The sequence below is a fragment of the Podarcis raffonei genome, chromosome Z, assembly GCF_027172205.1.
Source record: "Podarcis raffonei isolate rPodRaf1 chromosome Z, rPodRaf1.pri, whole genome shotgun sequence".
Taxonomy (NCBI): domain Eukaryota; kingdom Metazoa; phylum Chordata; class Lepidosauria; order Squamata; family Lacertidae; genus Podarcis; species Podarcis raffonei.
Window position 1 is genome coordinate 26,773,318 of NC_070621.1, and position 24,233 is coordinate 26,797,550.

The window sequence follows — 24,233 nt, forward strand, 5'->3', positions numbered from 1 at the left end:
TCTTTAGAAAACTTTAGAAACTTGTAATTGAAACAGCACGGAGTTCTGTGACACTTTAAAAAGTGACATTCCTTCATTCATTCTTTAAGGTGTCACAAGATACACTGCTGTTTTTGCAGTAACAGCATTTAAGCAAGGCATCTCTAGAAATCCATGCAATAAAAATTCATAAAATTGACTAAAACAACTTTATTTGGGTGACAACCCCAGTTTTCTTCCACCCTAGAGTTTGCTAGGGCGTTAACTTCAAAACTCTTTTGATACCTGGGTTCAACCATAATGTCAAGCCCAGAAAAATATAATAATTTTCGTTTGATTTTGTCTGTGGCTCCCTTCCCTCACTAATTGCATTCTTGCTTTGTAATATCTGTATGGGTTGGGCAAAACATTTTTCCTTAACTCCAATGAAAGTGGAAGTCAGGATGGACTAGATTGATTGGGGATTGCTTTTAGCTATTTTTTTTGACTCAAGATTAAATGCTGTTCATATCCCATTGCTGTTGCAAGTCTGCAAAAGCCTGGCTGGCAGTGAATGTCATGTGACTATTTGTGTAATTATTATCATCACATGACGAGAAGCAAAATATTATATGGGCCAATGTATATAAAAGTAGATGAGGGCTAGTTTGAAAAACGAAACCCCTCCAAAAACATCAAACACACTTGATGGGGAGGGCTTTTTCAAACTGCCCCTCGTCCACTTTTTCTCCCTGTCTCAAGGTGGATATTAGTGGTGTTTATTACAAAGCTAGTTACCCAATTAATTATTGAAAATAAAGACATCGGTATTAGCCTTACCCCTAATATGACCTTTGTTGTGCCAAACTTAAAATTCTGTTTCCAGTTCAAACTCACCTGCATCTTTACAAAGTAATGATGTGGGCGGTTCTCTTAAAAGGATCCTCTGTAAGTATAAAGTGTGGAAACGCATGTGAAGGTATAGATTAATTTCATTCAAAATAATTATACCACATTCTTCCCCAACCTGGTGCTCTCCAGATGTTCTCTCTCTCTCTCTCTCTCTCTCTCTCTCTTTTCCCCCTTCCTGCTTCCAGGCTTCTTCCATCTTAATATCTATCTAGACCCTTACACACATTAAGCTTCCTTTCTTTGCACATATGTATATCACTGCGTATCTTGCCAACACATTAATTTCTTCCTAGGTAATCAGGGTGGCTGTTATTGCTTACCTTAATTCATTTGGACTGCTTGCTTTCTTTATTCAGAACTCAACAAGTTTACCCTGAAACAAAGGCCCACTTGAAGCTTTGTAGGCCAGCATTTTATCCTGTTCTACTTTCAAAGTAAAAACGTTCCTTCTTGCGCTTCTGACCGCTTTCCTGTGGGTTTCCTAACCACGCACCCTCTTCCTTAGTTCTCTCTCTCCTGCTGTTCAGCTTCACCTTCAGATAGTCCTTTCGAACTTGTTTTCCAAAAAAATTCACCCCACAAAACAAAACGAAGAACACCCCCACTTCCCGCTCTTTGGGGAAAGTCTGTGCTCTCCATTTTGATGAGTCCTGCTTCCCTCCCCAGCCTTATTTGCAAGAAGTTTGTATTTTAAATGACCCAAAATTGCCCACTGCAGCTTGCTACTGGTGGGAAGGCTGCATCCCTCTCTGAATTAGGATAAAATAATTTCTCATTTAAGAAATACTGTATGACTGCATATGGCTGAGAATTTCACCATTGCTGATAACAGATTTTACAGCAAATTCAGAAGTGGGGAGCATTTCCAGTTCAATAACTGAAGAAGTAGCGCAAACGTTTGGTCTGTTAAATTACTGGAATTGGAACCACCAAGTCTGGCTTGATCAGGAAAACACCAGTCTGTGTTCTATTCATTGCACCACATTTTAACAGTTCTATTCATTGCACTGCATTTTAACAAGAGTGATCTAACACTTCCCCCTTTCCTTTTAAAGAGAGTTGGATTATACTGCAGCAATATTATAGGCATGAAAGCCTTTGCCCCTTCTGCAAAATATGCTTTCCTCTTTGTGTTAACCATCAAGTTCTCATAAAAAGAATGGCAATCATGTCATGTTTTAATCTTCCTAAAAATATATAATAATAAGCCAAGATTTCTGCATCTCCTCCTCCTCTGAATATGTTTCATATTAATAGGCTTCAACACAAAGCACTGAATGACAGATTTATTTAAAACAGGGTTTGTAAAATTCCCTGATATTTACTACCCCTATCGGATCTTTTCTGCTCTTAACGTTACCCCATCTCCTACAATATAAGCATGCATCTGGGTTCATTCCTACATAACAGGGGGTTACAGCCCTTCACGATTCTATTCTTCAGAGGTTCAAAGCACCAGGCATTGGTACTTGCCATACTACTGTCACATTCTCTTCTGTCACACGACAAGTTTGTATAGCAGGGTATGTTTTGGTTAGTAAAGTTCAGCAATAATCTCTCCTTGCTTTCGTTAAGCAATTAGCACAGACATCTCCTGTCTGATTTCACCACCTCTTCTGAGGAGTGGACTACGTTTGGGACAAACCCACTCTTCACCCCTTCCCAGCCCTCCTGGATAGTAATTTCGCCTCTCTTAACAAGCTCATATATGTCTCGAGTCAGGTCGGTGAAAGCTTTCTCCACATTAATGGCATCCCGGGCGGAGGTTTCAATGTACTTCATGCCATAAGCAAGAGCCAGTTTTTCAGCCTCGTGCCGGGTCACTTGCCGCTGAGTGTCTAGGTCGCATTTGTGGCCCACCAAAACGAACACGATCTGGTAAGGCTGGACGTGCGCTTTGGTCTCCTCTAGCCACTCGTGAACATTCTGGAAGGACCTGCGGTTTGTAATGTCAAAGAGGAGCAGACCGCCAACTGAGTTCCTGTAGTAGGCTCTGGTAATTGATCTGGAAGAGAGCAGCAGCCCAAGGAAGGAAATGAGAATCATTTTCAAGAGGAAAACGCTGGTGGCAAAGGCTGGTTTCGTGCATCTGAAATAGCCAGTTAGGTGCAAATCCACCCAGAACACAGCCCTTTTGTGCTACACAGCAAAATAAAGGGGGTTTGTACAAGACAACACAAAGATTCTCTGCCCCACCATCTTTTTCTCTTACACAGTCTGCAATGTTGTTTGTCTGTGCATTATGAATCTGGACACCTCTTAAGATATTATGTTCAAAAGTTGCATGACGGTTGCTAAGACCAAGGAGCAGGTTTTCTATGTTTGAATACAATATAGAATCAAGAAGACTTACTGAACCTTTCAGAACTGTACTGATTTAAAAAAATAATAATTCAAGAGCAACACAGGGTTTGCAGTGGCTAGTACTTCTATCTTTCAATGGACACTCTAGAAATTGATTCTAGAAAGTGTCTGGCTTCTACTCCAATGTCACTGTTGCCATAAAACATTGGAAAATGTGACTGTTTCATTCCCTCTATAACCACTTTTTTGGTTTTACTTTTCATCTGTCCCAAGCCTGCTCTGCACAGGCCACATCTACTATTTTGCAAATTTGCAGATTTCCCTAAGTAGCAGTTTCCTCATTTATAAAATCTCAGCAGAACAGGTGATGAGAAAGAGGACCAGTAATCGCTGATCAATTTCAAACCAGCAACACCCCAAATAAGGTGTACAATTGGGGGGTATACCCTCACTACAGAAATTGGACCATTTGCTTGGGTAGCATGTGGGCTGTAACATACAATGTATGTATTGGGCTGGAGGAAAGAGAAGGAATGGATGTATGGATGCAATTTATATGTGTTTGCAGAATCACACGGTAACTCTGGGCTATACCGCTCCAAGTTGCAGGTATTAAGCTGTATATCTTAATGCTGCTCTGTTGTTGTTGTTGTTGTTTTATTAATTGCATTTCTATACCTCCCTTCATCCAAGGATCACAGGGTGGTTTACACAAATATTCACACCATAGTAACAAACAATAAACCCCCTGTTGTGGTTTAAAAGGCCACAGATTGTTTAACTAGCGAAAGGTCTAATTACTCAATGCCCACCACATATAATATTTCCCTTTCCCCTGATATACTAGATTCCTACATGTGAGGGAACTTCTTGCTTTTGTTTACTTGTGTTGGGGGTGCAATATTGTTAACTACATTTACATTCCACCCACCTTCCAAGGAGCAGAAAGAAATGAAAATGAATCTTGCCCTCTGCTTTATTCTCATTAACAACCTTGTGAGGTAAATTAGGCTAGAAGACTGTGACAGTCTCAAGGTGACCCAGGGAGTGGAGATGTGAAGCCTGGTGCTCCAAAGCCTAAGCCCACTACCTCATGTTGGCCCCAAGTTCAAACATGCCAACCCCCACATGCAATCTGAAATTTAGGGACATAAGAAGCTGCTGCCTTATATCACGGCTGACCACCGGTCCACCTGCCTCGGTATAGTTCACACTGAGTGGCAGTGCCTCTTCAAGGTTTCAAGCAAGACTCTTTCTCCAGCCCTACCTAGACATTGAACCGGGGACCTTCTGCATGAGATGCAGATAGCTTTGTCACTAGATTCCACCATAGGCCTAAACAGGACAACAAAGTCTCGGTGTTTCTCCCAGCAGGCTGTGCTTCCACTAAACTGATGGGCCAAGAGTCTGCTAGTTCAAGTCATCCTCAAAATATATGGAGAGACTAGAGTCATTTGGAGGTATTTGTAAAGCAAAACTCTTCACAATGCATACTCCTCCACCCGCCTCACTGCATGTGGTGTACAGAGATTGGCTAGGTTTTAGGAACTGGCAAGTGAATGGTGTATATAGAACACTCAATAGACTCCTAGGTTCCACATATCTCTATGAATCTAAGGAGACGTCCAGAGGTGCCCTTTTGCATGCAGAAATTGTATTCTGGTAAGGGAAGCATTGCTTTTCATGAGCCTTCTATAACCTGGAGCTCTCTGGATGTTACTGCATTTCAGCTCCCAATAGCCTCAGCCATCATGGCCAATGGTAAGTGATGATGGGAGCTGTAGTCCCAACAGTGCTTGAAGGGCACCGGGGGGTGGTGGGGAATGGAGCAGAAAGCTCCTTATATTCTTATTTTTTCATTTAGTACACAAATAGTTTGTGAAACCTGCTGCCGAATGATGGGGTGATGGCTTTAAGCAAGGCAATGGTTTTCAACCAGAGTGTCGTGGGGTGCCTTGAATGATGGTCAGGGGTCCCCCAGGCAAAACTGGCCTCAGACCCTCTTTCCTTCCCTCTGATGCCTAACTAACTACCAGTCAGTTGCTAATCTCCCTTTTCTGGGCAAGGTTCTGGAGTGAGTGATCACAGACCAGATCCAGATGCTTTTGGAAGAAGCTGATTTTCTGGATCCATTTCAATTGGGGGTTTAGGCCTGGTTTTGGCACAGAAACTGCTTTGGTCGCCCTGTATGATGACCTCTGTTGAGAGAGAGAAGGGAAAATGTCTCTTCTTGACCTCTCAATGGCTTTCGATACCATTAACCATAGTATCCTTCTGGAGTGACTATCTGATCTAGGGGTGAGTGGCACCGCTTTGTGGTGGTTCCAGTCCTACTTGGATGGTTGTTTCCAGAGGGTGTTGTTTGGGGAATGCTTTTCAACCCAGTGGAACCATCAATGTGGGGTTCCACAGAGCTCAATCCTATCCCCAACATTGTTTAACATCTCCATGAAACTGCTGGGTGGGGTTATCTGGAGGTTCGGAGTACGTTTTCAGCAGTATGCTGATGACACTCGGCTCTATTTCTTGTTTACATCTGCAGGTGAGGCAGCAGAAGTGCTGGACCAGTGTCTTGCCTCGGTAATGGACTAGATGAGATCCAACAAACTGAAGCTCAATCCAGATAAGACTGAAGCAGTTAGTGGGTGGTTCCCTAGACCAGATGGGTGGGAAGTCGCCTGCTCTTGATGGGGTTACACTTCCTCTGAAGGAACAGGTTCGTAGCTTGGGTGTCCTCCTAGATCCTTTGCTGTCACTCAGGGCTCAAGTGGCCTCAGTGGCCCATAGTGCCTTCCATCAGCTTCAGCTGGTGGCTCAGCTACACCCCTATCTGGGCAGGGATAGCCTAACTACTGTTGTCTATGCTCTGGTAACCTCAGGGTTAGATTATTGCAATGTGTTATATGTAGGGCTGCCTCTGAAGATAGTTCAGAAACTTCAGCTAGTGCAGAATTCAGCAGCCAGGTTGCTCACCGGAGCAAGACGATTTGAACATATTACACAGATCCTGGTCCGACTGCACTGGCTACCAATTAGTTTCATGGGCCCAACTAAAAGTGCTGGTTTTGACCTATAAAGCCTTAAAGGACTCAGGACCGCAATACCTCAAGAACTGCCTCTTTTCATATGAACCTACCTGGACCCTGATATCATCTTCTGAGACCCTCCTTTGTGTGCCCCCTCCTCGAGAGGTCTGGAGGGTGGCAACATGAGAACAGGCCTTTTCTGCAGTGTCTTCCCATCTGTGCAATGCTATCCCCTGGGAAGTTCACCTTCATTATACACCTTTAGGTGCCAGGCAAAAACATTCCTTTTTAACCAGGCCTTTGATGTGATTGACATCCTATGCCCTTTCAAAATGTGGCTCTTTTGGGGGGGGAGGGGTGTTATTGGGTTGCTGATTTTATTTTGATTATATATATATTGTGTGTTTTATGTTGATCTTGTTCTGTTAACCACCCTGAGACCTCTTTGTATAGGGTGGTATATAAATTCAAATAATAATAATAATAATAATAATAATAATAATAATAATAATACCCTCTCGTGTCTCTGCCTCCCAAAGGCTTGCACAGCTGTTTGTTGCAGCAGCCCTGGCTACAAGCTCCCCAGGTGAATGGTGCCTCTGGGGCTGGCCAGAGGGTGCTTGTTGCCAGGAGCTGAGGTGGCCTGGAGTAAGCAAGCAAGTGGGTGAGGGAGCCCAGCCAGTCCACCAACCCTTGCTGTTGGGAATGGACAGACATGTCCCAGGCCCCTGTGGGGCAGTTTGAGGAGGCACCTCTCTTTGGGACAGGGAGGGGCAGCAGAAGCTTCCCAGGGGAATCCCAAGGAGATGGGAGAGGAGGATGAGGGGACCCTCTACAATGGAGGGTGTTCCAAAAAGCGTGAGAAACTGCCAGCTCTGCAGGCAAGGGGTGACATAACTGGGCTCCTGAGCCCCACAGGGGTGCCGCAGAAGGAATGTGGTTGGTCAAGGGAGCTGTGCACCCAAAAAGGTTGAAAACCTCTGCATTAAGGGGGTTAGATAAGTTGATGAAGGATAAGTATAGCCAAGATGGCTCTTTGCAGCTTCCAGGTTCCCAGAACTATGGCACATAGTGTTGTCTACTGGGGATAGTGGGTGCTTGCCTTTAGTCTGTGCTAGAAGGCTTCCCAGATGCATCTGATTGGCTACCATAGGAACCAGGAAGCTGGACTGAATAGGCCTTTGATATGATCCAGACTAAGTACATCAGAGAGCTGTGCACTGCAAGTGGAAACCATGAGATTTAAATCAAATAGTAATGGGACAGCCCAAGACTAGAAATCAGGGTCCAAGAGGAAGGTGACTCAAGAGAGCATCTGTTAAGACCAGAAGCACAGCTGAAATGATCACAGCATGTCATGTGATTTCTGGGGGAGTAGGGAAACAACATTTTTATTCTTTATTCTTTATTCTTTTTCGGCATTCATTTCAATTGCACTCCTTTTCTGCTTTTCCATTTGCCCCATCATTTATTTCAATGGGAGACCCAGTAGGTCTTCTGCTGCTTCTAACTTCTCTCTTTTTCATCCTAATGTCATGCAATTTTCAGGCATTCTGCCACCTCTTCACCTCACCCACCCTAAGCATCAGACTTGCTAATCTTCAGACAGATTGGACAGGTTATCTATTTTAGAGATTTTAAATATATATATATATCTGTCAGTTTCCCCGCTCTCTGTCCCCATTCTTCTCTATAACCTTTCTCTGACCTGTACTATTTCTCCCCCAGGCTGTTTTCTATATTTCATCCCAACCAGGGGGGGGGCAACTTGAATAAAATATGGGGGGCAGGTAAGTGCCACCCCACATAATTGATCACATGACACGGCACCCCCCATTTGAATGGCAATACCCATCATCTTTGTGAAGTGCCAGCACCCCTAAATTTTTCATTGGGGGCGTGTGTGAAGGGACCTTGGCCCCTAGGAGTTAGCTCCTATGATCCCAACAGAAATGAATGACGAATGAACCAAACAAAATAAATAAAAATATATTTCTGAACTCATTTTCTTGAATTTCCATCTGTTTCCATAACTAAAGTGAATTGGAAGAATGGGACTTGTTTTTTCATTTAAAAAAAAGAATTAAACCCTTGGTGATTCTAAATGGAAACAGTCTAATTAAGCATCCTGCAGTGTAATCGCTGGTGAAACAAAACCATTCTTTCTCATGTAGCAACTTCATCCTTGTCCAAATGTAGCTCATGTATAGAGGGCAAGCAAAATTCCTAAATTCCTCCTCTAGGCCATGCCAGAAATGGAGGGGAAGCATGCAAGCTTGTGAGAGGTTTGTTTCCCAGCATAATAAATAGCTTATCACAATGTCTGAATGCAGCAGCGTTACAAAGTCACAAGATATATTAAGCTGAAGGTTTATTAGTTTTGTGGGCACTAAAAACTTGACACTGGAGGCCAATGTGCTGTTCAAATCCCCACACAGCCATGAAACTCATTGTGTAACTTTGGGCTAATCATTCTCTCAGGCTAGCCTACCTTGTTGGGTTGCTGGGTGGATAAAATGGATGAGCGGACAGAACTGGCTTAGAACTCCTTGGAGGAAATGTGGGATACAAATGTAATAAAGAATTACTGAACTTTTCTGTGTATAAGACTAGGGTTTTTTTTTACTAAAAAACTAATGTTAAAAAGGGGGTAGTCCTAGACACAAGGGCAATCTCCCCCCATTTTCTTAATTTTGTGTCTCCCAAAATAGGGGGCATCTTATACACGGGGGCGTGTTATACACGGAAAAATACAGTAGCTTGCTTTCACCTAAGAGAATGGAGACACCACGTATACAGAAGCAATTATACATCCACACCCAGGTTTATTGGGGAGGGGGCGTGGAAAAATGAGATGGTGCACAGTTTCCTTCCTTCCTTTATGTAGGGTCAGAAATGGGTGGAGAAGTGCTATTTTAGTGAGAGAGGGTTGCTTTGTCCCTCATAAACACATTTTTCAATCATGGGGCAGGATAAAGGACAGGAGGGGCATCTGCTGACTGGGCAACATTTAGTCTGCAAATCACATGTTGCTCCCTCAAGCCAGTTTGGTGCTTGGCTGCCTGCTCTTGATATAGTTCTGAGATTCAGCATCCAGGAACATAGCTTAACATTTTATAGTTCTTGTGGTTAGTTATGGAGAAAGATTTGGAAATGCATTGGCCAAATAGTTTAGCAAGGGTGTTGTGGGGAGGAAAGCGACCACAATCCACAAAGTCCTCCAGGTGACACGATTTCAGAAGTCGCTATATCCTCAAGGCCTTGTTCAATGAGTAGCTCATGTATGTGCATATTAGGTGCAGGAAACCTTTGGCCCTCCAGAACTTGCTGAATGACAAGTCCCATCACCCCCATCCACTGGCTGATGGGAGCTGTAGTTCAGTGACAGCTGGAAAGCCAAATGTTCCTCACACCTGGTGTCTATTAAGAATGGACCTAGATGTTTTTACAGGCATGTGGTACAGTACTCTCAAGGGAGGGGGCTGTACCACTTGGGAAGATACGGAGAAGGAAATCTGTTTGAAAGCACCACTGCATCAAAGCTCCTTGACGCATGTGGAAAGCCTGCATATGAGATCCCCAGTGGCCTGGTTTTCTTCTCTCTTTACATTAGGAGACCCTTACTTGGGCAGCCAGACCCTGAGAAATTGTTAAGGCCAGAGTCTCTTTCTTCCTGTCCAAGATGGTTGCTTGTGGCCTACAAATCTGCACTGTGGGAAAGTTTTCTTGAATAAATCTAGTACAAAACCTCTGCAGTATCAGCCCACACATGGAGGATGGAGAGGGAAGGGAAGGGCTGGAGCTCAGCAGCAGAGCTACCAGAAGACCCTAGGCTCTGCAAGTAGGGCTGGGGAGACCCCTGCCTGAAACCTTGGAGAACCACTGCCAGTCAGTGTGGACAACATGGAGCCAAATGGACCAATATTCTAGCTCGGTAAAAGGCTGCATCTTATGTTTCTTTGAGAGGAGGGGCGCTCCTCAGCAGCCTTTGTTGTGCTTCTGGCTCCCTTCAGGATTCAATGAACAGCTGTTAGGAGGATAGGGGTGAGGGAGGGGAGGAAGCTGGGTGTTGTTGTGTGACCTGCTGTGAGATCCCACTTGGAACCCGGACCCCACCCACCCCAAGGCCCCCCACCCGCAGCAAGGTGTCTCTTTTTCCCTCCTACTCTGGCTCCTCCATCTTCAACGACAAAGCAAAATCAAACCGCCACCCAGCCGTCCGGATCTTCCACCATCCTTCACAATGAAGGCTGTTTTGCAGAAGAGCAAAGATGTTTATGATGGTGACGGTGGCGGGGGGTAAAAGGGACAGAACTCGGGGCGCAGTTGCAGCCTCCGCCGCGCCGACCTGCCACTCGCCCTCCATCCGTACACGACACCCCCCGCCCGGCCCCCAAGCCCCATCCTCAAAAGTGGCTCCTCCTCACCTGAATCTCTCCTGTCCGGCGGTGTCCCAGATCTGCAGCTTGATTCTTTTGCCTGGCTCTATCTCCACCAAGCGGGAGAAGAAATCCACACCCACGGTGGGGTCGGAGACTTGGGCGAAGCGCCCTTCGGTGAAGCGGCGGATGAGGCAGGATTTGCCCACGGTGGAGTCCCCGATGACGATCAGGCGGAACTGGTAGAGCCAAATGGCCTCCATGCTCCACCTTCCCCAGGCGGGGTAGCTCCGGAGCCGGCGCTTGGTGGTGGTGGTGTCGGTGCCGCCGCCGCTGCGTCTTCGCCCCCGGAGAGACCAACCACGCGGATGCCGGAGGCGCAGCGTCTTCCGTCGAGGCGCACAAGCCTGGCGCAGGGAAGCAGGAGCGAGCCTAATACAAGCCTTTCATACCCGACCCAGGAGGGGCCCCCGCCACCTCTAGCAACTCGAGGCTGCCCTCCCGGCGGCCCGCAAGGCGGATGGGGCGCCGCGTTGGAGAGCGAGGACTGGTTGAGGAGCGCGCCGGCGCGCACGCACCGGCCACTGGGCGGCGTTCCTCTTCCGTCCCCTTTTGCGGCTTCTTCTCGTCTCCTGGGAGAACGAGCGAGCAGGGGAGAAAAAGGGGGAAGCGACGCGGTCCTTGTCGCAGGAGGTCTTCTCTGGAGGCGGAGGAAGAGGAAGAGGGGCAGGTCCTACAGAACGTGGCCGCGTGGGAGTAGACTCCTAGGCTGGTGCTGCCGGTGTTCTACACACACACACACACACACACACACACACTTCACAAATGTTCCTGCTGAAAGTGGACGGAAAGGTCAGGGGGTCTGAGACTCCTCACCTAAGCGCCTTCTCTCCCCTTCCCTCGAGCCAAAGCAGCACATTTCTTTTTAAAGCAAGACAATAACAACGCATCCTTTCTGACCGTCAGCCCGTCACACCGCTCAGCCGAAGAGCCGCCCCTCTCATTTTTGCCAAGGAAGGGGTCTTGCCGTTTGCAATGACAGAAAACGCGCGCGCGCGCCCCTCCTCTCCTCTTTCTCAAGCCCTTGGCTTCGGTGGTGGTGGGTTGCTGTTCTTGTTTAGTTCTTGGTTTTTTGTTTTTACCCCAAGCCCCCACAAAGGCTCTCAGCAAGACGACCTCCCGGCTGCTGTCTCAGCGCTCCCCCAGGGATCCGCCAGGCAACCGGTCCTTGGAGAGCTGCAGGAGGAAGGCTCTTAGGAATATTGTCCTCAAACGAGGCTCCATCCTCCACCTAAGGCAGGCCGGATGCTCCAAGCCCGTCCGGGCCTTCTTGCGAGGCAGAGGGGAGCGAAGGACCTGGCAAGGCAGTTACCTTGAAGCTTTCCGTCGGAAATATGTCAGGAGGAAGGAGGGATGCTTCTCAAGGACATCTGGTTAGCACCAGGTGGGTTTCGTTTGCCTCCAAGAGAGTAGAGAACATCCACCTTCCTGTTTGCGTTCTGCCCCCCCCCCCCGGAAAAAAAAGATACCCAGCGCTTCAAAGATGGAGGGGCAGCGAAGGGGAGAGATGCAGGCGAGATCACAGAACTGATGAAATGGCAGCAGCATCAGCACCAAACAGTCTGACTCATCATTGGCATCAGCAGCTTACTGTACTGCCCAGAAGAGAGGAGCCTGCAGGATATTGTTGGTTTTGCCGTTACCACATTGTTTAGAAGTGAAGCGCCCTTAAAATAATAAAACTCAGACAACCTCTCCCAACAAAGAATAAGATCTCTATAAAAACAAAAACACCCCCCCCCATTTGCTAACAGATCAGCTCCGGAGAATCAAGAGTCACGGAGAGCAAAGCAGAGGTTGAGACTGGCAACTATGCTCGGTGTAGAATTAATAATAATTGAGTGACTAAACCACGCACTGCCCGCTCAAGATAGGAATAGTATGCAGTTCAATGGCGCTGGGCTGTAAGACACAAACCATTCTGCCGGCCACTTTTATGGCTGAATTTACTTGAGAGGGCTGTGCTGCACGTTGCACTGCGATATAGGTAAGAATAATACTAAAAAAAATTCACACCAGATACAAATAAAACAACAAAAACCAATTTCCACAACAAATTAGCAAAACGAGCGATAAGCCTTCAACAGCACAGCCTCTGTACCTCCCCACCCCCAATAAATTGGTCCCATTCAATTCACTCCCAAGTAAATGGGCATAGGATTGCAGACTAGAACTTTAATGCAGATTAAACATAGCCATTAAAAATGGCTGGTAAATAAAAATGTAGATTGTAATCCTGTAGGCAAAGGACTGTGTTACCATTTTGTTTGGAAACCTTTATCCAGTATTAAGCAATGCTGAGATAGATGGATCAGTGGTCAGATTCCCTATAAGGCTCCTTATAAGCCATGTTTCGACTCATGCTTGATACATTAGTGTTGGTTTAATTAATTAAATTAAATTAAATTGGTTTTAAAATTAAATTGATTTTACTTTTACTCTTTTTAATACCTGTTTTTAAATTTTAATTCTGATGTTTTTATCTCCTTAGAGATGTTTTATCTGCTTGGAGATTTGCTGCTTGTTTGTTTTTGAAATCAAGCAATATTATATATATCGTCTACCTCCTTGTGCATCTGTAGGCACTGAATGCAGCCTTTGATCTAATGAAACATAGGAACCTGCCTTACACAGAGTCAGACTACTGGCCAATCTAGATCAGGAAGGCTGTGCTGACAGTAGATGCCCAAGATGACACCTGTGTGCAAAGCAAGTTCTAAGCCCCTTCAACCCCCTTTGCTTCCTTTTGAGAAGCCTGGTGTTCTTCATTCTAAGCACTGCCCTCCCCCCTTTTTTGTGACACCATAATATCAACATATTTTTGCCAAATGCCCCAAAGTGAGCATGTCTTCGTGCTGATGCAGGCTGGGATTTAACTCCCTAGGGATTGCCAGCATTTTTACGGTCACAGGCAGAAATGAAAAATAAAATAAAATGCTAATTTCCCCCATCATCACATCTCCATGGCGGAATAATGTTCACATGTTGATTTATACTTCTGTCCACTTAAAGAAGCAGCAGCTGATGCTACAAGGTAATTATAACAGCGGTTTGGCCCAATGAAAGCTGTAAGGAAGAAAGAGTAAACACACCAACCAGCCCCAAACCCAAAGCTGCTTAGGTCTTCTGTGGCCATTTGGGAACACAAACAAGCATTTCATTTTAAATTCAAGAACCTAGTCCTTAACAACTATTAGGAATTTGACTTTATTTAAATTGTACGCCACTTGTTGTTGTTGTTTCTACATATGATCCTGAGAACACTTATACGTAAGAAATTATCATTTTAAAACACTACACATTTAAAAACATTTACACAAAGGTAAAAAGTACCCTCTGAACTATATCCAGGAAGGTTCATTCAGTGCCATGTCCTGTAAATTTACGTGTCAGCATTTAACCATGATTATAGTATTGATAAGACAGAGTTCAGCAGCTCACTCTTACATGAATTAGAGATCCAAAGATTAAGCGGCAATAGTTAAATCTCATTACATGATCTCATTATGGATTTTGCTATCTAAGGCACTGGGAGATTTAGCAGTTACCTCTTCTGGGCTGGGCAGAAGGATTTTTGCATAATGGGGGAAAAACCAGGATATATTGCATTTCTGCATACTTCAATCAATCAATCAGTTGGTCAGTATGTCAAATGTGGATTCCATTCAACTAACCATTAAGCAAAGTACAAACTACGAAGCAGGCAGAAATCATGGCCTGAATAGAACTGATCATTATATTAAAGTTGACAAGCTAAGGAGTCATAGCAGGTCTAAAAGATATTACAGCATTTAGATATCTTGCCACCTGGTTGGTCACAAATATCTTAAGCCCCTCAAAGAAGATACTCATAGGGGCTTTAAGGCTTGACTAGGACAACACCTCATAAAGGAATAAATAATGCATTATCTTCCCCTTGATAAGATCTACAGTAAAAGACAATGTAAGAGATGATTTGAGCTGAATATTTACAGGCCAACAATTACAGGTCAACAGGATTTGAGATGAGTGTTTACAGGCCAACAATGACCTTGGAAAGTTCTACATACTTCAAAATGAATGCAGATCCAGGAGTACTATCCCCATAGCTGCATTCTCAGCTGCCTGAGTAAGAAGACCTTCCATGTTGTGTAGTGGTTAGGACAGTGGTAACCCACATGGTATGTTGCTGCACTCCAACTCCCATCAGCCAGCATGGTCAGGGATGATGGGATTTGTGGTCTAGTATTCACCTGAAGGGCACCATATTGGCTATTCCTAGGTTAGAGTACCATGCCAGGACTGAGCCTTAGAGTCCATTGGGTGAAATTGGGCCACCCATTAACTCTCAGTGGCAAAATGTCCCAGGCCGGCCCTGCCTATTGGTCAGCCTGGCTTTTAGCAGGGTTTAGCTTTTGACCAGGAACTTTATAATGCAGCAGATCCCAGCAGGGCTTGCTATGTGCCTCACTTGCCAAGGACTATACAGAGGTTTTTTTAAACTGTGGTATCCAACTAATGATAATCTTTGTGCGTACTTGCATAGTATAACTTCCTCTCCCTCTCCTCCTTTTGCCCCCATGCTGTCCCCAGATCTGCTCTTGAGGGCTGTGGGGGGAAACCTAGAACAGATTTAGGAAGGCATGGGTTGTCCAGGCAGAGGAAAGAGGGGGCAAGTTCCATTGCACAATCAAAAGTCCCGATGCTGCTGGAGCTGCTTCACTGGATCTTGCCCAGAGGCTCTCAATCATAGCTTTGTGGTTGTGTTTGCACCTCCTCCATACCTGATGTCATGTGATGTCAGGAGTGGGCAGGTGGTGAATTCCTTCAATATATACACCAATTGTGATGTCTGAGGTGACTTTATTTGGTCAGAACAGCAGCCGCACATGGGGAACCCAAGAAAATGGGAGTACATAGGTTAATAAATTACACAGGCTTATATAGAGGCAAAGGGATGCAGGTGGCGCTGTGGTAACCCAGAGCCTAGGACTTGCCGATCAGAAGGTTGGCGGTTCGAATCCCTGCGACGGGGTGAGCTCCCGTTGCTTGGTCCCTGCTCCTGCCAACCTAGCAGTTTGAAAGCATGTCAAAGTGCAAGTAGATAAATAGGTACCGCTCCGGCGGGAAGGTAAACAGTGTTTCCGTGCTCTGCTCTGGTTCTCCAGAAGTGGCTTAGTCATGCTGGCCACGTGATCCAGAAGCTGTACGCCAGCTCCCTCGGCCAATAAAGCGAGATGACCCCAGAGTCGACCACGACTGGACCCAATGGTCAGGGGTCCCTTTACCTTTATATAGAGGCAAAACATTGGGGTCTGAATTCAGTGTGTGCATCCTAACACTTTGCTAATTGTATTACAAATAAGTTGTTTCCGATTTAAATAATACTTTGCATTTATTTCACGCATTGAAACACTATGCATCCTCCCATGTTTTCTGATCACTTAGAAACTGCAGTTCCCACCCCACCCCACCCCCAGCCTTCCTTTGTTCTCTGAGTGCCAGAAATTTAATTAAGAAGCAAGCAATCGTGAAAGCTGATCCTTGGCATTTTATGAAAACCACCACATGGTGTAATAAAAGCTATGATCAGCTCAAGTGGGCATGTCTGTACGCATTAGAGGCTTAAAACACAGGGAGGTTGTTTTCCCACCCCCCTTCCTGATTCAAGTCTCATATATACTTTGCTGTACACACCAGAGAGGAGGTGAAGATGTCTTCAGTCAATGCATATCACCAGTTTGATTCCCCCGTGCCTGCAACCCCCTAAACTCCTATTCAGGGCTTATCTGCATTTATCTTTCCTCTGCGATTTCCAGACATGGTCCACATTTTAGAGCTCTGTGTCTGAGCACTCTCTCTCTCTCTGCTCTGGAGCTTTCTCTGTGAAAACCTGCTCTTTACCCCTGAATCTGCAGAAAACCCGAATTGCCATTTGTTGTACTTCAGCTTTTAAGACCAGGTTTCTGCGAGGAAAGCTCTGTGGCAAAAAGCCCTTAATGAAGCTGTCGTTTGCACATGTGCAACAACTGTCTCAAATGCACACCACCTCAGCTGAACCACAGTCAACACTTTCAAATCACTTGACAGCTGGTCTGTGGAAAAAACACACCGAACAGCAGTATTTGCCAAGAAACCAAAGGGTGCTTGTGGATGGTTGCTAACGTCATGTGCAATTGTCTCCACACACCTGTGGTGGAAGCACATTAGAGTCAGAGTAAATGGTAATGTGCACACAGCTTGAAACCCTAGTTTCTTGGAACTCTTTGTCATACATCTTTATAAACAACCCTTGTTTCAAAGGCATACCTGTTGTATTAAAGTATTTATCATTTGAGAGAGGAACTGACAGTTGGAAAGGAACCAGGCACTTTGGGTCTAATTCTGTTAACAAATTGTAACCGTACAGCTAAGCAAAATCACCTTAAGTAGAAAAAGCTGTTTCTTAGAACAACCAGCTTGAGTCATGCTGGGCTATGAGCTACACAAAGTTTCCCATTTCAGTGTGATTGATGGTGATCTCTATGGTGATTTCTGTGCAATTTATGAGACATGGAAAGCATACAGTAACTGGGTGGCAGGGGTGCTTTTAAAGTTAATTTGCTGCATTTTGCTCAGAAGCAATTATTTCACTTCTCAAGCTTGAGCTCAGGCAAAAAAAAAAAAGTTTGAGTTTGCAGCAGGAGCAAACTATGTACAGTACAGATTGGGTAGCATTGGTGCCATCAAAAACCCCTCTCTCCTTTATCCCTGAATAATCATTATAAAAATCTAGGGAATGAATGAATGTTGAAATGAATAAATGGACTTGCTAAAATAACAAACTAAAAAGCAGAGAACACATAGAAGCGTTGGGGTGGGGGCACAGGAAGAGAGAGGAGGAGGGCAGTGAATCAGCCTTTGGATTGTCAATGCCTGCGTTTGGAAAATTCCAGCCTATCACTACTTTCAGGCAAGATTCAATCACATGCTATCAATTCAATTGTAGTTGATTGGGAGACCTTGTGTAACAATACTGCTTCCCTAAAAGTTCAGGCTTTTTTGCGATAAGGAAAGTGATGGGAAAATTCACTGGGAAGTGTGGGTAGCAATTGCTTTGATGCAGTATCATTTGTAAACAAATAAGAATGAATACTCATTAAACAACCAGAAATATCTAATCTTACCCTGCATAAAGATAAAGGTGAATGCTGAAGAAACAGGCTGTCTGCAAACCCCCTTTGAATCATTGACATCTTAGCCTAGAATAATATTTGAACAGTTGATATGTTCACTTGCCATGATTCTGAGTGATGAAGGAAGCTAGCTTTATTTGATGGTGCAAAACCCTCTCCCAATTCCTGTTTTACCATTACTTCTATATGCATCCATAGAAGGGAAATGTCTTTCGTATTGTCCCAAAACTTTATTGTTGCAGTCAATGACCAGCATTAAAGAAGCAAAATAAGAAGCACGTGGAACACATTTTCCTGAGGTCTAAAGTAGGGCAAAATAGAAAAATAAATATAATATAGAATAAAATAAAATGGACCTCAAAATTTTAAAAGTTGCAGTCATATCATGAACTCCAAAGAGGAAAAATCATAAGATGTCTGTCTGGGGTCAGTTCCAGGTGGGTTTTGCCTGCTGAAGCAGTACTTGCCTACACTGAGAGCAACAGATGCATTTTAACCTGAGAGGAGTAAAAGGATGCAAAATTCATTGTTTTAATGAGCAGCTGGAGATTTTAGCAATCTCCTGGCTGAAAAGAAGACTACAACAACAAGCGCTGTAGGACACCATGCATGCAACAGTGCTTGCATCTGCGTTACCTGGGAGACAGAAACAATAAATCAATTGAACTGTAACATGCGTTTTCTTTTTCAGATGTCACTATGCAACAGCAGCCCCTCTGTTCCCAGAACATCTTGGAAAAGGCTGTAACCATCATATTCAAGAATCATGAGCTGAAGGTGTTCAGTACTATGGCTGTGTGTACACACTCATTCATTTGTAGCACAAAGTAGCTTTCTCAACCCGAAATTGTTTGTGTTCTTCCTCAATGTGCTACTTTCAGTCTAAATTGATTCTAAACCCTGCCATCCACAATGGAGGGAGCAGTTACTTGATATGCATTTGATTAGGCTACCCATGCTTTCCCCTCTCTGCACATTCCCTTGGTGAATGAAGGAGGAAGTGCCATTGGGCAGATATGGATATACCACCCATAGCTGGGAGAGTCTATCTGCAATGATCCCTAATGACAGTAACAAATAGCAACCTGGAGGTCTGCATCTCACAATAACCTCTGGGCCACCCCAAATCATACATGCATACTTCGGGAGACTGCCCTCTATAGCAGGCCCCACCCACCACTCCAATGTGGCCCTTGGGAGGTTGCCCAGAAGGGAATGCAGCCCTCAAGGTGAAAAAGCCCCCCCCCCAACACTGCTAGAAAGCACGAAGCCCACTGATGGGGCTAAACAACAGCTAGCAACCATAAACATGATCTTCAGGTTTATTATATATAATTAACATTCAAGGCACATATTCACAGACCCATATCAGGAGGGGTACAGCATTAAGAGATGTTTATGACTTACAGGTAACATTCATAAGCATTGCACACCATGAAACATAAGGATATTTTAGTTTACATGTTACAGGCTACCGGACCCACCCCCCCAAAATAGTGGGAAGTGCTGTACCTACTTGTTTTTTTGGTCTTATCAAGCATTTCCCATTTTTAAAGTGAAACATAAAGGGTGTGGCAACACTGAAAAAGAGAAGTTATTTATATTTATTTGTGACATTTCTTACTTGCCTTTCCTCAATAATCTCCCACAACAGGTTTCAAAATCACAACATAAAGTTATAAAAACTGATTGTATTCAACAGATTGTATTCAACAAAGTCATTCTTGTGATGGCACAAAGGACTTCCACTTGCTCAATGGAAGTTCTCCTTCCACTCCTCCCCTGTGTGCCCCCAAATCTTTCCTTAAGGTTCCAACCATCGTTGGTATTTAGGAGGAGTGGGCACAAAGGGAGAGGGAAGTTCTGTTGCTAAAGTGGAAGTCCTTGTGGTAACAGGATACCTATGCCAGATACAACCCCAAGCTGTTCCAATTATGAAAAATAAACAAAACCATTTGAACCAGGACAGAACAATATAATAAATTCAGCAAAAGAGATATTGTGCTCACTGATGAATGCTACACCACAGTTTTTATTATAACTTCCTCTGCCCAGAAAAACAAACAAACAAAACCATCATGGGAATAGTAATAGAACAGAAAATTCAAAAACCTATAAAATATTTACACCTCTTCTTCCTTGCCTTTTGGGTACATATCCAAAATCTAATTAAAGACAAAACAAAACTTAATTTGTAGTACATAATGTTGTGGAGGTAAACAGTAGTTCTTCCGTGCTTTTTACCTAAGCTGAAATGTGATATCGGTATTATATCTTTTCAGATCTCTCTTGGGATAAGAAACAATACTTAGCTTCTTTGGAATATGTCACAAACATGATCTAAATAGCCTTATGCTTACTGGCAGTCAAGAGTCCTCCCCTGTCTGTCACCTGTACTCAAAACTTCATCTCAGATGATTCATAGAGTTCCCAGAGTTTCATTTATACTTCTTTTTCCCTGCCAAGGAGCGCAAAGGCATTGATCCTTCAATCCATTCATTTGGTGTCGTCATCATTTCCCGCCAAAAGACCACCTCCTCTTGTGTGGAATCCATCCAATTAACACGAATCCCGTAGCTAATACCTTTTTTGGGGGTGGGGGAGAGAAAGATGTGGTGAATCACTGTAGAAATAATTGCAGGAAGGGGCTGTCCTATGCTAAACTGTTTTTTTTCTGAGTCTCCTGCATTCTCTGCAGGACTGTTATATACCTAAGGAGTAATTACATTATGAACATCATGGAGGAAGTAGATAGAGAGAAACTTCCTCTCTCTCTCTCAACACAAGAACTCATTGAAAACCAATGGAGCTGAATGTTGGAAGATTCAGGACATGCTCTTCGCGTAATATGTAGTCAAACTATGGAACTGGAGGCAGTGATGGCCACCAATAAGTAATTTTATGTTCTTTAACAGTATTATTTGAAAATTAAGTTATTGGTGATGAGAATGGGCTGGGACTTCCATTAGGGTTAACAGCCTCTCCAGGTCTCTTCTAAAACCCCAAGGCAGACTTGGAGCTTCAAAGGAACGTAGGTTGCGAAAAGCTGCTGAACCTTCTTAAAGGGAAAGTAAACAGTAACAGGTTACAAGTTTAGATGGAGAGAGAGCTTCCGGATGGAATGCCAGACTCCAATTTATCTGAGACTTACCCTTTCCAGGGACAATCAAATAAGTAAAAAATAGAACAAAAGCAACCCACTGCAACCACTAGCTTTCAAATTAAGTCCCCCCCACAACCGCCAAAATCTGGAAGTCAACTGAATCTTACAAAAAAAACCTACTTTTCAGCTAAGCCCTCCCTTTGAAGAAAAGCCTTCCCAGCACATACACATTTTCTTTCTTATTTAAGAAAAGAAGAAAAAAATCAAAGGTATAGTAGTAGGATCCAAACAATACAAATTAAAAACCTTTGCTGATTTAGTATTGACACTTCAAGAACCAGATTCCAGTGCAGTAAAAGCATTGGAGATGATACAGGAGTTTGGGCAGGTAGCAGGATTTAAGTGAAATAAGAGCAAAACCAAAGTCTTAGAGAAAAACCTGGACAATGAGGAATGGAAGTTATTACAAGAAAAGACGGGCCTAGTCTTTGTGAAAAAAGTTAAATATTTAGGGGTTAATTTGTCGGTGAAAATTTTGAATTTATATAAAGATAATTGTGAGAAATTATGGAATGAAATTAAGAGAAATTTGGAGATTTGGTCGAATTTGAAATTGTCATTAATGGGCAGGATATCTGTAGTTAAGATGAATGTATTGCCAAAGATGTTGTTTTTGTTTCAAGCCCTCCCAATTACTGACAATATGAAATATTTTAAAGAATGGCAGAAAGCTTTATCTAGATTTATCTGGCAGGGGAAAAAACCCAGAATTAAATATAAATTACTAACAGATTCCAAAGAAAGAGGGGGATTTTTCTTGCCAGATTTGAAGATCTATTTTGAAGAAGCAGAGTTTTGCTGGATTAAGGAATGGATACAACTAGAAGATACTGATGTTTTAGATTTGGAGGGATTTGACAATGTGTTTGGATGGCTTGCATATTTATGGTATGATAAAATAAAGGCCCATAATGCTTTTAAAAATCATGTAATTAGGAAATCTTTATATAATGTTTGGATTAAATACAAAGATCTTTTAGAAAGGAAAACACCCAGATAGCTTTCGCCAATGGAGGCAAAGGCTCAGAAAAAGTCAAACATGGAAACCTAGTGATTGAGATATTCAGATTTGTTACTAGAAGATAATGAAGGATTTAAATTAAAACCATTTGGTCAAATTAAAGATAAAATAAATTGGTTACATTACCACCAGATTAATGAATTGTACAAAATAGATAAGAAAAATGGTTTTGCTTTGGAAAAAACTAAATTGGAAACGGAGTTGTTAGATGTTAAAGTTAAAAATTTGTCTAAAATGTATAATTTACTGTTGGAGTGGCATACAAAGGATGAACAAGTTAAATCCGGGATGATAGATTGGGCAAGAGATGTGGGACATAACATAATGTTTGAAGATTGGGAAAGGTTGTGGAGGAAAGGGGTCAAGTTCACTGCATGTACAATGTTAAAGGAAAATATAATGAAAATGATGTATAGATGGTGTTGACCCCTGTAAAGCTAGCAAAGATTTATCACAACAGTGATAATCTATGCTGGAAATGTAAAGAAAAGGAGGGTACCCTTTACCATATGTGGTGGACCTGTTCCAAGGTGAAAGACTTCTGAGAGAAGATTTATAATGAGCTGGAAAAAAATGTTGAAATACGCATTTGTTAAGAAACCAGAGGCCTTTCTTCTTGGAATAACAGGTTTGGAATTGCCCAAGAAAGATGTTAGATTGTTTTTGTATGCCACAACTGCAGCTCGAATTTTATTAGCTAAGAATTGGAAAACACAAGAAATACCAACAGTGGAGGAATGGCAGATGAAGATGATGGACTTTTCGGAGCTAGCCGACCTGACCGGAAGAATCCGTGACCAGAAGGAGGAGGAATACCAGGAAGAATGGAAGAAATTTAAAGACTATTTATTCAAATATGCTAAGATAAATTAAATAGAAATACTTGCAAAATAACAGATAGGCTAAGGATATAAATATGTGAAATTATAAAACATTATGTTTAAAGTTAAGATGAAAATTAGATAAAGATGTTAAGAGGATTAAGTAAATTTTATGAGATACTATTTTGGAAAACCGTTACAATGATATTCAGTCAAGGGAATTTAAGGAAGTCATTTAACTATGATATTAACATTGGACCAAGTTCAGTTATGATGTGTGTTGGTTGGTTTGTTTAAAAATGTGGGAAATTAATTTAAAAAATTGAAAAACAAAACAAAACCTACTTTTCAGCCAAGCCCTCCTTTTGAAGAAAAGCCTTCCCAGCTCACACACATTTTCTTTCTTATTTAAATACAGTCCAGGGCTAACATTCTGATGCCAGCTCTTTGTAGTCATAGTAATTACTTGATGGCAGACTGTGTTCCATGTTCCCATAAATGAAAATCAAAGGATGAGAGCAGGTGACCCACTTACCTGTCCCTACTCCCAGTCGGATGCCACCAAGGAAGTGATCGGTCAGCTTTTCATGATCCCAGACGGTCAGCTCCACACACGCATCCTTCAGATCTTCTGTGTGAAATCCATCATACACAATGGTGTGATTGAAGACAGGGTTTGAATCTCTCTTGATAATTCTGGTTTTCTGATAACTCTTCTTACTGGTGTCTGGAAGGATGTAGCTTAAAAAGAAGCAGTGTTTAATGTTATATATGCCAACAGTTCTTTATTTGCATGTTCCTTCAAATACCAACCCCCTCTCCTGCAAACAAATAATAACAATAATAGTAATTACACCAGCAGTGGAACCTGAGGGTAAGGGGGCAGAGCAGCAGAAGCAGGTTGACCCTCCTAGTGGTATAGCTGCATTTGTTGTGACCAGGGTGGGGCGGGATAAGATGGGGGGCGGTGAGGTCAGGAGGACCAGAAGGGCACCAGTGCCATCAACTTGGAGCTCCCCCAAACTTGCCTTGCCTTGGCAAGGGGCAGTGAAACTGCAGCAAGGAGGATGCTGCTGTCATTCTGAACATCCCGTGTGATGATGCTGTGTACTACTTAACACTGGAATAGTTATTTCAATAGTTCAAAGTATATCGCCTGCATAGTCCAGAGAATTGTAGAGCTTGATAATTACTATGTTTAATGCTGAATTGGGAAGAAAGAGTGATGTTAAGTGATTAAGTTAAAATTATAAGAACTTTGATTTGGAAAACTGTTAAAATGATATGCACTGAAATTCAACTAGGGGGAATATGAGGAAGTCACTTAACAATGTTAAGGAGATTAGTTTTAATAAGGTTATGATTTATGTCTGTTTGTTTATTTGTTAGTGTGTTTTTAATTTTGTGAAAATCAATTAAAATTTTTGAATTGTAG

General features: G+C 43.2%; 2 protein-coding genes across 5 annotated transcripts in view; both read right to left on the reverse strand.

Moving 5' to 3' along the window:
• Positions 1 to 2,141: 2,141 nt before the first annotated feature.
• Positions 2,142 to 12,201, reverse strand: RAB39B (RAB39B, member RAS oncogene family). Its single transcript, XM_053373676.1, has 2 exons — positions 10,628 to 12,201; positions 2,142 to 2,875 (listed from the first exon to the last, which is right to left on the reverse strand). The coding sequence occupies exons 1-2, from the start codon at positions 10,840 to 10,842 to the stop codon at positions 2,449 to 2,451; spliced, it is 642 nt and encodes a 213-aa protein (XP_053229651.1). The 5' UTR covers positions 10,843 to 12,201; the 3' UTR covers positions 2,142 to 2,448.
• A 6,899-nt stretch (positions 12,202 to 19,100) lies between these two features.
• Positions 19,101 to 24,233, reverse strand: part of LOC128406369 (synaptotagmin-like protein 2) — a 44,376-nt gene continuing 39,243 nt past the window's right edge. For all 4 annotated transcript variants that reach the window (XM_053373699.1, XM_053373698.1, XM_053373700.1 and 1 more), the window contains 2 exons: positions 23,334 to 23,539; positions 19,101 to 20,377 (listed from right to left, as the gene is read on the reverse strand). In XM_053373699.1, the coding sequence (XP_053229674.1) occupies positions 20,232 to 20,377; positions 23,334 to 23,539 (352 nt within the window). In that variant the 3' untranslated portion in view covers positions 19,101 to 20,231. The remainder of the gene's footprint in view (positions 20,378 to 23,333; positions 23,540 to 24,233) is intronic.

Bases quoted from the DNA above. Each gene is read 5' to 3' on its own strand.
- RAB39B (XM_053373676.1), bottom strand. From the start codon at position 10,842: ATGGAGGCCATTTGGCTCTACCAGTTCCGCCTGATCGTCATCGGGGAC. The intron at 2,876-10,627 runs GTGAGGAGGAGC...GCTCTCTTCCAG, and splicing joins GCCGGACAGGAGAGATTCAG to ATCAATTACCAGAGCCTACT.